Genomic DNA, 14,433 nt, shown 5'->3' on the forward strand with positions numbered 1-14,433 from the left:
GGACGGCAAGGTGTCACAAAATGCCGCATTTGTACTGAAGTACCAAGTATGCAAAATGCTTTTTGTCTATGGCTTCTGCAACGGTAGTTCAAGGCGTGCAGGAGAATAGGCAACGGCACTCTGATCGCAGAACGTCTGATTGGTGCGTATTCTCGCATGTGTATGAGTCGTTACGTAACGTCTCCGCCAAATGCAAAGTTACTATCTGAACGTCCCCGGCAGCACACCCCTGACAACGAAGACAGTATTTTAGCAATGATCCAAAGTAGTCTTGGACCTAGCGTATACAGGATTTCCACACGCAAACGTGTAGCACGATCATATGTCCATCGAGTTCTAGTCCAAAATGGTTTACATTTTTTCATAAACAACGGGTGCAACATCTCCATGCAGGAGACGAACTGCGTGTGAAGTTTTGTTGGTGGCTGCAGGCAAATAAGAGATATACTTCCATATGTATTATATTTACGGACGAAGCTACCTTCACCCGACAAGGCGTAAAACAACACCCAGAACTCACATCAGTGGACGCATGCAACTGTCCAGACAGATCTCCAGGAATGTTTTGGAGTGAACGTGTAGTATGAGATAGTTTATTTGCTTATTGGTCTCGTTACGTTAACAGGACGAATGACGGCCAACATTACCTGTAATTTCTGCAGTATGATCTCCCATTGCAATTAGAAGATAATCTCCTAGCCTTATGAAAAAGATAATTTTTCCAACAGGATGGAGCATCCTAACATTATGTTCGTATGATTACACATTATTCCTCAATCGATGGATCACCAGAGTTAACACCTGTGGACTTTTGTACATGGGGTTGTGTGAAGGAGATCGTGTACGAGAGTAGATTTCGTACACGTGAGGAATTGTTGCCTAAATTCGTACGGCCTCTGTTTGCTACGATACGAGAACGTCGGGTTAACCTAAGGTAGACTATAAGGCAGATCCTAGCACGAAGTTTTAAGTGTATTGAAGTTGAGGGAGTCATTTTCGGAAACTAACTGTGATCCCTAACGCAGTAAATACTCACAACCATCCTACAGATAAGAACTGAAAGACATTACGTGCTTTTCTTCCATTCATTGTTGTGTCCTAGCATGCAATTGGAGTTGTTCTTAGTACTACCTTTTGGCAACAAAGAGCAACTACGTACGTATGACAACATTGCAGATTACAACACAATTTCAGTTATTTGCGTGATATGTATTATAGCGTACATTGGGTGGTGAAATTGTTCATTTTTCCTCATTACATACTAAGATATTAAGGTTAGATACCCAGATTTGAGGATCAAAATGTTGAAGTTTTTAGATTCCAGGATACTGGGAGCTGTAAGTGTAACAAAGTGATACGTAGCTAATGCCTATTATATGTATTATCTACCCGATATCTTCATTAGTCCCAGAGATATGAGTCTTCAAAGCAATGTGTACGAAATAGAGTGGTCGCTTCATAGATATTTTGAAACCGAAACGGAATGGACCCATGGATTATATTGTACAATTATAAACACACAGTGGCAGACAAGAAGGTGACTACACCTCCAGGAAGAAACGAAAAGTATTCGGAGAACTACGAAGATAGCCAACAGCCCCATCACAGGTCCTCCCTCCAAGAAAATGACTATGACAAACGTCGGAACCAAAAAGTTATCAGACCAATGCTGACAGCTCACCGACCGAACTATCTCCCTAGGCCGCCATGGGCTACGGAGACTTACTTTAATACTTACTCTTAAGGTTGCTATGAACAACGGATATATCCTTGAATACCTGCTCCCGGGACTACTATGAGCTAGGAAGTATAACCGATCCTGTCTGAGGCCGCTGCGGGCTAAGACAAATATCCTTTATTCCGACGCAGACTTAGAGAAAAATCTTATAAGAACCTTGTTAAAAAAAAAAGTGAAGAGTTGAAATTCCGTATACATTTTTAGGCTCTACCTACAGAACATTGCAATATATAGACTTTTTGCTTTTTATATATTTATTATTATTATTATTAATATTATTATTATTATTATATCACTTAACTCTGAGCTTCGTGCGTCCAGCCGTTTGTATGATACAATCACTCCAGTGGTAACTTGCGTTTCTTCAACGCTCCAGGCATTTAATCGCCTGGAAATCCATGATGCGGACAGGGAAGAGTTCGGGACTTTTGATATTCAGGGCATCAAATAGAATAAATATACCAATTTTCAACTTCACATTATTTTTTGCAAAGTCGAAACCTAAAGCGACTGTACTAAGAGTTGGAAGTGTAAAAACTCGTGTTTAATTATTTTAAATGAAAAGTCAAAGTTAAATTTTAACACGATAGGCGCAAAGATGATGAAACAACTGGAACTGGAACCACAAGGGATTCTGAGATATGGACATCTTATTATAATAATAATTTTAATTTCATTTCACATCTTCCCCAACGCCGTTTTCTTCCCTTTTAGGAAAAAAAAAAAGGCTGAATGTGTAATTATTGTTATTGGAAAGTGCAAGTAACAAATTTGATGTCTGTAACTTCAAAGGATTCCAAGATATAAACATTTTATTATAATAATTGCTACTCCTATTCAGTCCTATTCAGTAGTTCTTTTATAGAGATTATATGCTTTACGACCAACGGTTCAACCGAAACACAAAATTCTAGCTTTTCTCCACCACTTTGCTCCGGTGAGGAATGTCAAAGATTTTGGGAAGTGATAGGGGAGGTCATTCTAAACAAAAATGCTTATTTGAACATAGGGTCTATTCCCCCTCGTTCCGGAGATAGGGGTGGGGTAATTTTTTGCCTCTTGCACTTGCCGATTTTAGTTTGAAACATTCTAGCACACCCTGTAGTTTGGGTATGTTACATATTATATCTCATTTGAAAGCTAACAAGACAGGCTTGCAAATGGTATTTGATTGTCCCAGTACTGCATACAAGAGGGAAGTAATTGAATTTTTCGAATTTCCCTATAAAACTCCCTTTTTAAAACAATTTTGCATTGTTCTTGAGTGGAAACACTGTCGCTAGAGGAGCAGTATCTGATTAGGCGAAAATGATACTGTATACCAAAGATCAGGTAGTGCTGGAAGTACATGGACGCCCGAGTTTGAAGAGTCACATCTTCCAGTAATACTGGTAATTCATGGCGCAGGAAACGCAAATAATATTCACCGGTCAAACATTGGGGCAGAAAAAAGGGACCAATGATCTGATAACATAATCCCCGCCCAAACATTTACAGAAAATCGTACCTGATATTGTCTTACTGTGGTTGCCCTAGGATTTTCGTCACTTCAACGATGCCAGTTGCGGGTGTTGTTTATTCCATTCCTGGTGAAAGTGGCCTCATCGGTGAACAAGATGAATGGCAAAACTTTAGGATGCTCGTGCACTCATTGGAAGAAACTAACACATAGTTCAGTGTCTCCTGGATGGAGGTGTTGCATTCTTCGGACGTGGAACGTATAAAGCCCTTCTCCTCGCAGTACATCATGTACATACGTACATGGAAGTTCAGGTTGATTAGAAAGTTTCCTAATGCTGGTAGTTAGACTTTGCTGTACAGCCTGAATAACGTTCTCTTCTTGTTGAGGGGTGTATTTTGAGGCTCGTTCAGATATTAGCTTTACGCTGGAAAGCTCACCAGTTTCCCGCTGTTTAGTATATATGTATTAAAGACCCGTGCAGTAGGGACTCTCCGGTGAGGAAATCTTCATTGGTGTTCTTCCACCGCACCTTTGGTATTAACGTCAGAAAACCGGTAGACGTACATATCTGCATATTCAGCGTGGGTGTATTGAAACGGCATTCTACTACAACACTGTCGAACTTCTTCCACAGTCTACACACACGAGACAAAATAACTAATAACGGGCCCTTTTAAGTTAATAAGTTGCGGTTTGCTGCTTGCATCAGAAAAATCCAAAAACATTTCGAGGGAATTGGGCATAACAGTGACAACGTCTCTGTTAGGTGTACGAGAGACAAGCTAAATGTTTGTGTGCATTAAAAGGAATTATGATTTCGACAACACTACTGCATTGAACATTCTGGTTTAATATGTTGTAGGAAAATTTTCATTCAAATGGGATTTGTTTCGCTGCCATCTGTTGTTCAGAACTGTAATTAGTGTTCCCGCTTAGAAATATCGAGCTCTCGTATGTTAGGGAATAGTATTGTATTTCCAGTTTTGCATAAAAACATTCGTTTATTAATATTCGTAACCATTATCATCTATGGAAAGTTGGAACATTGTTATTATGTTATTAGGGGAAGGGCTTAAGAAGAATGCTTTGTTTTTAGGCTTCTAATGAAGCTAAAAATTTGACAGCTTACCTGAACCTTTGGTATACAGTATCATTTTTGCCTAATCAGATACTGTTCCTCTAGCGACAGTATTCCCAATCAAGAACATTGCAAAATTGTTTAAAAAAGGGAATTTTATAGGGAAATTCGACAAATTTCCCTCCATTACTTCCCTCTTGTATGCAGTACTGGGACAATCTGTATACCATCTGCAAGCCTGTTTCATTAGCTTTCAAACAAGGTACAATATGTAACATAACCCCAACTACAGGGTGTGCTAGAATGTTTCAAACAAAAATCAGCAAGTGCAAGAGGCAAAAAAGTTACCGTCACCTTTATCTCCGGAACGAGGGGGAATAGACCCTATGTTCACATGAGCATTTTTGCTTAGAATGACCTCCCAAAATCTTTGACTTTCCTCACCGGACACCGTGCGACAAACTACAAGAGATGATTCCTTACATCAATATAAGAAAAAAAGTTTATATGGACCTGTGGGGAAAAGTGCATACTTTTAGAGCTAGGGCTTCCAAAATCTCGAAAAAGCCAAATTTCAAGACGACCTATTTCGAATTCGAATTCGTGGATGGTGGTCCTTATTAGCGTAAAGGAAGTCACGCATATGCAATCCAAAAATGAATATTTCATTAATGTTCAATTGGTGTTCAGAGTATTTCCCTGCAGAGTGAAATTCCCAGACATGCTATCAACCGAATTTTGAGATATGTTCTGACTTTAAGATTGATCCAAAGTTGGCAAACAATAAGCCTTGATAGCAGTGAACATGGAATCATTTGGTGCAATGTCGGAAATGTTAAAGATCGTCAGCAGCACAGTCCCTCGTACTCGGTAAAACGCATTCTGCGATGTTTCCTTTCACGCTTATAAGTGAAGAAAACTTCAAATATACCATGACGAAATACATCGCTTCACACATTATTCCGAACACAAAAAGACATGGAACTGCCGGTTCCTAACACTTCCGACTTCCCTCCGAAACATTGGATGTCCATTGTTGTCAAGACTTACCTCCTGCCTACTTTGGACTCTCCTTGAAATCAGGTGTATCTGAAAATTCTATTGAGAGCATATCTGAGAATTACACCCTGTAGGGAATATCCAGTACACCTATTGAAAATTGATGAAATATATACTTTTGGATTGTGTATGCGTGGCTTCGTTTACACTCATAAGGATCACCATCCACAGTTTCTGGAATTCGAAATAGGGCCTGTTGAAATTTAGTATTTTCGCAATTTTGGTCAGCCCTAGCTCTGGAACTATGCAGTTTACGCCACTGTCTATTTGATCTTTTTCTCTTATTTTGATATGAGGAATCACCTCTAACAGTTTATCATTAACACCCTGTATCAAGATTCGTGTTTTTATTAGGTTGTTGTGAATGGAATTTCCTCTTTCATGGCTGGTGGGAAATTCAACATCACGAAAGAGGGATGGACTAAGGTCACGCGTCTAATGTCACAAATTTTGTACACGTTCAGCAAATTGACGGATATGCCCAGTAAGTTAGGACCTAGTGTGTTATCAGTCTCTCTGAAAGTGTACATGCCTACAAGTAATTTTCCTTTATGAGTTTGAACTTTGTCATTCTGCAATATCCTGGCACGAAAAATATCAGTACTGTAGTGCGTTTGGGCCAAGAGTAGTGAATAAACGCATAATATGCTGTTGGCTTTTAAAATTTCCTGCAGATGACAACTTTGTGAAATGAACCCAATGGGCACCGACTATCATCATGTTCAGGTGAACTTCTCAGGAACATTGTGGAAGTATAATTTTACCGTGCAATCAGTAAAGTGACGAAGTTGGACTCATGTGTGACACACGAGTTGACAGCGGTAAGAATTAATGTCTGGAGGTGTGTAGTTCTCTGAGTGTTTGGAATAACCTGGAACATTTTCTGCATCTACATTTCTGAGAAAATACAGACCCCCTACAACAATCGTAAACGGTCAGGACAATGGTTAAGTCGTGATCAATGCCCAGAAGTGTTTCAAACTACCTATTTACCCGTTGAGCGTGTTGCTCCTGTTATGCTGGGCATGATCCGTCTTCCTCCATCGAGGTGAAACAATCACTCTGGATCATTGTAGTCTTGAGCTCCATGAAGTGCAGCCCAAACTTGTCCGCAAGCATCCACCAATGATCAACAGACATAGTATCAAAGTCGCACGACCATACATCCCTACAGGTGGCTCAAAGAACACATGGACAGAAGCTCTTCATAAATTACAGTATGAAACCTTAACCCACGTGTATGTTCTGCTGACGTCTTCCACTCTATCATCTCAACCACTTCTTGAGAGGAAAGATCTTCCCTGATGACTGAATGGTGCAACATGAACCACTTCTCAGACTCAAGTCAGCTTCTTTTTTTGCCATGGAATCCAATCGCTGACTGAGCGATGGCAAATGTATGTGGTTGCAGAAGGCAATTATTTGAGTAACCAGGTATTGTATTTTCTTTGCTATCCTTTGGTAAGGCGTACATGAGGCGGTCATTTCATTCGCACCAACATCGTTACCAGCAATTCAAAACATAGTGAAATTTCTTTCCTCTTTGGTAGGAATTTCTAGAAACATCTTACAATAGGTAGAATGATCAAAGACGAAAGAGACCTTGATATCAATGTACTGTTGTTAATTTTTGGTTTGTTATGTGGTGTGTACATGGTATAATTTTAATAATTTTTCCTAACATTCAGGTGAGCCGTGCTGCTAAAGATAGAGAGACTTATTAATTGTCGCGTACAGTGTCACTGAACAAAACACAAACAAACACAAAAAAAAAAAAAGGCTTCTGAAACTTTTCAAGTTCCACTCATCAGCCTATGGTGAAACTTGTGTGCTACGTGTCTCAATATAATGATGGCATAAAGAGTGAGTTGAACGATGAGATTAATCCATTCACATAAATAATAGAAATATGATAAAATACTTAGTCTACTATTGTGAGAGATCCGCATTTAAATGTCAAGATAGTTTACATCTATGCTTAGTTCTGCCAGTATGGAGAATTCGCTACACCAGAACAATGCACGCCTGCATGTCTCACAGGTTTTAACACGATTAAGATCGTATTTCAAGTTTTCACCATCCACCTTACAACCCAGATCTCGCCCCCATACGATTTCTGGCCATTTCCAGAATTAAAGAAGCAATTGCATGGTAGGTCACAATTTTTCATTCAACAACCAAATCAAAAACACTAGAGGCAGTTTGGAAACATTACTTGAAAGATAAACTGAATTACAAGTTTGCGATTAATTATATATTATTAACTTCGTGTCAAATTTCGCGAATCTAGACACCAGTAGAAATGGGTGTTTTCATATTCACTCAACTTCAAATTAACTGACAAATTGGAATGAAGTTTTAAGTATTGTACACAGAGGCCTACGCCCTCTCTACACCAAATGAAACTTAATTAAAATTTGTTAATTCAATCCTAAGTTACTGATAAAACATAAGACGTGTATACTTTTTATCACTGTTATTATTATGCTACTGCCTATACACTTAGTGTTTTCCTAGTGCATCTCCCAACTTCAATGCAATCTTACTCTCTGTACTACTTTTACGAGATGACATTTGCGAAATCGATGAGATGCTTGAAGTATCAAGAACACACCATATGCAAACATGTTTTTTAAAATAGGCCACCATATTAAATGTGCTTCACCCACGGATGGAATTTAAAAGGAGTTGTTTTTTCTGCAGAAGCTATCACACATCAAATTTCGTATCTTTATGTCCTATAGTTGAAAAGAATCATAATGCTACAATTTCCACACAATCGAAGTCAGTTATAAAATCCATGAAGATTAATGAGATCTTTGTTTTCTATGAAGCAAGAAGCCTCTAAATATATATGTATTTCCCTATACGAATTGAATGGGTAAAATGATTATATAATAATGTACTCCCATATACAGTAGTTTTACACACATCTTTTACTCTACTGCGAAATTTCACGAATTTAATGTCTAGTAAGAACAATCCAGAAGAAATTTATTTCTCCAGATACAAGTTTCTAAATCGGTTGAGTAGTTCTGGAGATTTCCTCAAACATACCAATGTTCTGCGTCATGTTCCCTGTGTTCCATATTAATTCGATAAGAGAATAGCACATTTATAAATTAGAAATCCCACAAAGAAATTCGTAATAAAAATTTTCCGATTCTCTCCACCTTCTGGGGATAAAAGTTTCAGAATTTGTCTAAATAAATGCAGTATTTGAATTCCGCATATCAAAAATCCCCTCTATACAATATTGCGTTTCTTTGTATCTAACAGTATATATAGAAGAAAATCTTGACTATTCCGGTCTTTCCTTCGAAACGGACTTCCCAATATTGTGTAAATGAATGAGCTCTTCCTATTTTGTGTATCAAAAAACCCAAATAAATTTTTCAGATCTATTACATTTTGTCTTTATGTGTAATGGTTTAGAACAGCATGATAACGAGTCCCACATTCCCCTAGCGATAGAATGTTTCCAAATTCGAGAAGAGAGTGCAATATTCGTTTTAGATCAAAAGGCTTCCATATACTACATATCGTGCTTTTATGTTCAATGGTTAGAATAACAACTGCGACCGTAAAAACATCTTAAGAGAGAAATTTTTCAAAATTCCTGTAATTCATGCTCTTCAATATGTATATCTAAAGTCTTTAATGTACTGAATGACGTGCCTTTATGCTCAATGGCTCTGAAAAAGCTTCCATTTCTCTTCGCGCGTGGCATACTGGTTCCTTCTCTTTTCTCATTAGAGGTATAATTTCTACAGTTAGTGTTAAGTAAATATAATATCCGTTTACTTTACACAGAAAATTCTGAATATACAAAGTTTATATCATTTCTGAACAAGTATATAATTTGGCTATTGATATGTAAGTATATAGTTTGACTATTTTCCGACGTTATCACCATGAACCTCCAGACATTTTTCGTAGCGTGGTATAAGCTTTTGCATACCCTCGGCATAAAATTCTACCCCCTGAGAGTGCCGTCAGTCCACAACTAATGTCTTGAGCACATTATTGGCATTGAAACGTTTCGATTCAAGATACTTTTTAAGGTGAAGGAAAAAATCACTTGGGACAAGGTCAGTGCTGTAAGGGAATGACTAAATAGTTCCAATCAACACTTTTGAATTGTCTCAACAGTACAACCAGCTGTGTGTGAGCTGGCGTTGTCATGGATCAGAAGAATTCCAGAGCATAGCATTCTTTCCCGCCGATTTTGGATGATACACTGCAGATTGAGTGTTTGGCAATACGTATCTGCTATAACTGTTCCCCCCAAAACACAGTTGCCATGATTTTGTGAACTAATGGTGTTTCAATTTCTTCACTTTAGGAGAAGCAGAGTGCCGTCATGCACTGATTGCTGTTTTAACTCCCCAGTGGCATACGATATGCAGGTTTCACATCCCGTGACTATGTGACAAAAGAAGTCGTCTCCATCCTCCCCCTGCGAGCCAAAAAATCACGTGCATTTTCTCAATTAACTCTTTGTGACTGTCTGTCAGCACTTTTGCTATCCAACTCGCACAAAGTTTGTGATAACTCAGCTTGAGAGTCACAACTTGATGCACTGTTTCTCTCGCGAATTAAGATCAAAAACGTTAAATACCTCATTTTTACATAAAGACTAAAAAATGTGAGAATTTACCATATGGAGTAGAAAAAATATTTGCTGTCAGTAGCCTTTCGATGAGTCATTTGACATGCTTCCGTTATGTAGGTGTAAGGAGAATTTGTCTCTGGACATAACTATCACCCTATGGAAAATATACACTGAGATCCTAATAAAGGTTTGTATGCTTCACCCTGCTTTATCCTTCATCATGTAATAACGTGTGCTTATGTTAATAATAACATTAATACATTTAGTGACGAGCTTCCCCATATTAGCTACCAACGGGAGGCCATGCAAAATTTAGTTTAAATCAGTCAAACCGTTTTGAAGTGACAGTAAATAGAAATGCACTTTTCGGACGAACACGAGTGCTCTGCTCACTTTCTCCGATAACATGCATATCATAGTTATGTATTGCGTGCATAGTGTCGAATTCAACGCCTTATATGTATCTTTCAAGATATTTTAAATACCAATTCCATCTAACAGCAATGCATTTCCCAAGGTATTTTAACTGACATTGAGTGCAAATAGTGTCCGTCCTTCTATCTTCGACGACTTAACCCTCTGTGCTATTTCTTTGCTCTGCTCCGCCCCACTCGTGCGTTTTCGTGTAGATCACAAAGAAAATTACCAGTCAACATCTTACTCCTATAATTTATACACTACTGACAAACGTGTGTATATGTGAATGTGTTTAAGCACGCTTCGCTCTATTGACAACTATGGAAGTAGTTTACTTGTGATTATTCCTCCTGGTTTACGGATTCCAGATTTCTTTTTAAACATTGCTACCAATGCTGTTTACCCTCACGCTAAATTTGATTAAGATCCATCACATGGTTTAAAATAATCATCAAAATTGTGTTTTAATTCTTAGAAATAATAGTTTTCTTTCATGAATGGTGAGCTTTTTCTTCTTTCTTTCTTTCACTTCCTGAATATGTGTCTTTCATTCATTTATATTTTACTTTTGATAGTCCTCCTTCAAACATCATACATGTAGCTGTTTTAGATAAGACATTGTCAAGATACATCAGATGCCGTATGGTAATATTTTATATATATATATATACAATATTGCAATATTATATATATATATATATATATATAAAGTGCATTACTAAAACACAAAATTACAACAGTAATTGTAGTTGACTTCTTAAATTAACAACAAAGGAGTTAGTATGAAAACAAATGTGAAATATTACAACCTTATGTCGACCTGAATTTATAAATGAATATCAAAATTATTTTTGGTTTCATCAGTATCATTGTTAATTATGGCGGCAGACTGACTATTTTTTAAAAGGGTATTGTCATATTAGTCATTACTAATATTATGATTCTACACATAATTACTAAGATGTAATTTAATTGTCTTGTTGAACACTAAGATTTTGAAATCTTTTATTTTGCTTTCATTATGATTTATATTTATCACTTTATAAAACAGTTATATACAGTACCCTTCCTATATATTCTTAAATATCTTTTCTTTATCTCTCACACCTATTCTTCCGGGAGTCATAATGTTACTGACAAAATATAAAGTAAGGGATAAATATATATTTTTGCTAACAATTGTAAAAAATAAAATAAAAGTTTTTTTACTTATTTATTTGAGCGCTTCACTGTCTACGAATATGATGCAATAGCGTATTAAATTTGTAAAGGAGTTTTTACTAGTGTATATTATATATCTATATATAAACGACCGGTAAAGAATTCGGTAAGTGAAGAAGTTCGTCGAACATATATCCGAAAACGCTTAGTTTAGACTCGAAAAACTTAAACTGGTTTGAAGACTTAGGTTCGCAGCTATGAACAGACGAAATCGAAACTTTTACTCATTATTCATTAAATACGGAAAGGATAACGTGCCGTGAAAGGTGTTCGATGATCTTCACCACCAGCTTCAATTTATCGTCCCACACAATAGTGCGTTTACCGCAAACTTTTGTAAAGTACAAAATAGCTTTACACACCTATACAAAATGCCCGCTAAAAAAAAAGAACATCTAAAAATGAATAAATACTTGTTTTCTATTCGTGTACAAAAATTAAGCAACAAATCTTGTTACTGGCCATCAGTGGTTGATTTGATATGAATTTACCCTATAGCTATATGGGGATTGACTTCAGACCACTTGTACCAATTATGAATGTATTTAATGGCTCTGGTAAGCCTTGCATCTGTGGAAAGCACCACTTCAAGCAACTCTGAATGATTAATCATACACTAATGAAACGTTATTTTCACTTCCGCGTTTCGCTTTGCACGTTATGCACTCACTGAGAATGGCACGAGTGTAGCTCTAGCCTTTAAATGTCCTCCACATTGCCGTATAAGATCTCTCAGCGACACGTGCGGTAATATGAGTCATTTTACTTGTCTGGCTACATTGGACGCCATTAATATGGCACTCACTCTCTGTGGTGCCATTCTTGCTCAACAGTAACATCTGCACTTGGAAAATTACTTCTCTCCTGTAGCACCCAGAACACGTGTGTCAAAGAGTTCTAAGAGGAGATGATGACATTCTTATGCAACCGCAGTACGGTGTCCATTTCAGAATCCATACATAAAGTAATGCAATACTAAAGAATGGCAGCATTTCTTCACTTTCGAAACAATAACCAAGAACTTCGTAATCACGAATATCTCATGTCTCGTTACACGTCGCAGCAACTGGTCTTGTCGTGTGCGGCTCTGGTATAAGAATTTCAGGTATTTTCGACCTGGGCTCATCCAAACAGTTATTAACTTTTTACACCTAAACTAAGCGTTCTAGGTTATATAGTTATATATATTACTTTTTGAAAGAAAGTTCAAACTATCACTTCTCGAAATCTTTAACATTTCTGAAACAGAGGTTTCCGAATCCCGTTAACAAATTGTTATTCGATTTCTTGAATTATTGTATATTTTTATATACGAGTTTTAATATATACCTAAGTTTTCGCTATATCCGCTATTATAGGGACTTTTAAGCAGACGGGGTTCCACTAATGTGTGCTAGAAGTATTAACATAGAACTGTGTACGTTTATATATACATTTAACAAAACAAATCTCATTATTCAATTGATCAAGTGCTTCTACAACACTCATTTGGAATCAAAAGTTCTCTATAATCACAGTATTATCAATGTCGAATCTACGGAAATAGTGTGCGAATTTTGATTTTAGGAAGTACTTAAGCGGAAGCCGGAATGAGAAGAGTAAAACATCCAAGAACAACTTTTTTCTTTCTTTCTACGCTCTCATTACTGACACATTGGCAATGTTTCAGAGATTCATTTTAGATCAAGTAACCTTAAACGAGTTTCCTCTGAGAAGCTTGTAATTATCGTTACCGAGCCTCGACTTGAAGCAAGTAACAATTTTAATAATAATTTCATTCTATTATGGTGATTTTCTTTTCTGTTAGACGTAACGACCTACTAATTTCTTTAGTATTGAAATTCCAAGTGGGACGAGAAGGATAGGAAAACGTACACAAGACCTTACATTAAATTTTGACAAGAGAATGTGGTCAACATCAAAGAGCTAATACAACTTATTAATCTTTTATTAACAGTGTGCACTGTATTAATTGTATTATAGGTAATACGGAAACATTTAAAAAATTCACAAATATCGATTGCAAATTCTTTTGCAACGTTCCATACAAAAACGCACCTGTTTCCATGTTTTCTAATTCTTCATCCTCTTTGGTTTCAGTATCCTTTATATCTTTCTCTTCCTCTTCGGTTTTCTTTTCTTCAACATCTGACTTCGTGGTAGCTTCTGCCTCCTCTTTGGCTTTATTTGCCTCTGCCTTCGCAGATTCTAACGACGCCTTAAAAAGAATTGATTTTGTATTATAAACATGTACATATAAAAAAGAATAATACGAAAAACTCCCTTTTCCCTCAATAGTTATGTATTTTGATACATTTTGTAGCTATTATCCGCGTTCCCCGAATACTTTTAATATTTAACTGCTGCGATTACACAGTATGGTTCAAATGTGTGGAAACACCCTAACAAGAAGTAAAGGCTGCAAAATATAACCAAAGTAACAATATAGTAGAACTCATCTTTAATTTTACGCAGTGTCAAGATGGAAACGATAGCATTTGATATGTCATTTCAATAACAAATTCTCGTTGAAATTGAATGGCAGTTATAATTATTTTTGGTCTGGTGCTAAGCATTATGAAGTTAACTGTTTGTTTGTATCGTTGCAGGCGATAGTCCTTGACGAATGCAGAGCGCACTGAGATTGTGCTGATTCCTGAGAACTAAGCACTAGGGTGATTGTAGAAAAGTTTAAATGTCATCATCTCGAAAGAACTCTCATCAGCAATGATACTGTGTTAAAATAATAAAGATATTGCAAGAAACTAGATCTGTGGCAGCCCCTGACTTAAGACTGGTATTCCATGTAAGGCGACAGACCAGGCAATAAATATGGCAGTGTT

The 14,433-nt window shown here is 37.0% G+C and overlaps 1 protein-coding gene across 4 annotated transcripts in view; it reads right to left on the bottom strand.

Moving 5' to 3' along the window:
- LOC145670295 (uncharacterized) overlaps window positions 1-14,433 on the bottom strand; it is a 244,463-nt gene that overhangs the window by 26,017 nt on the left and 204,013 nt on the right. For all 4 annotated transcript variants that reach the window (XM_081738762.1, XM_081738760.1, XM_081738759.1 and 1 more), the window contains one exon: window positions 13,649-13,808. In XM_081738762.1, the coding sequence (XP_081594888.1) occupies window positions 13,649-13,808 (160 nt within the window). The remainder of the gene's footprint in view (window positions 1-13,648; window positions 13,809-14,433) is intronic.

The sequence above is a fragment of the Thermobia domestica genome, chromosome 14, assembly GCF_964235325.1.
Source record: "Thermobia domestica chromosome 14, izTheDome1.hap1.1, whole genome shotgun sequence".
NCBI classification, from domain to species: domain Eukaryota; kingdom Metazoa; phylum Arthropoda; class Insecta; order Zygentoma; family Lepismatidae; genus Thermobia; species Thermobia domestica.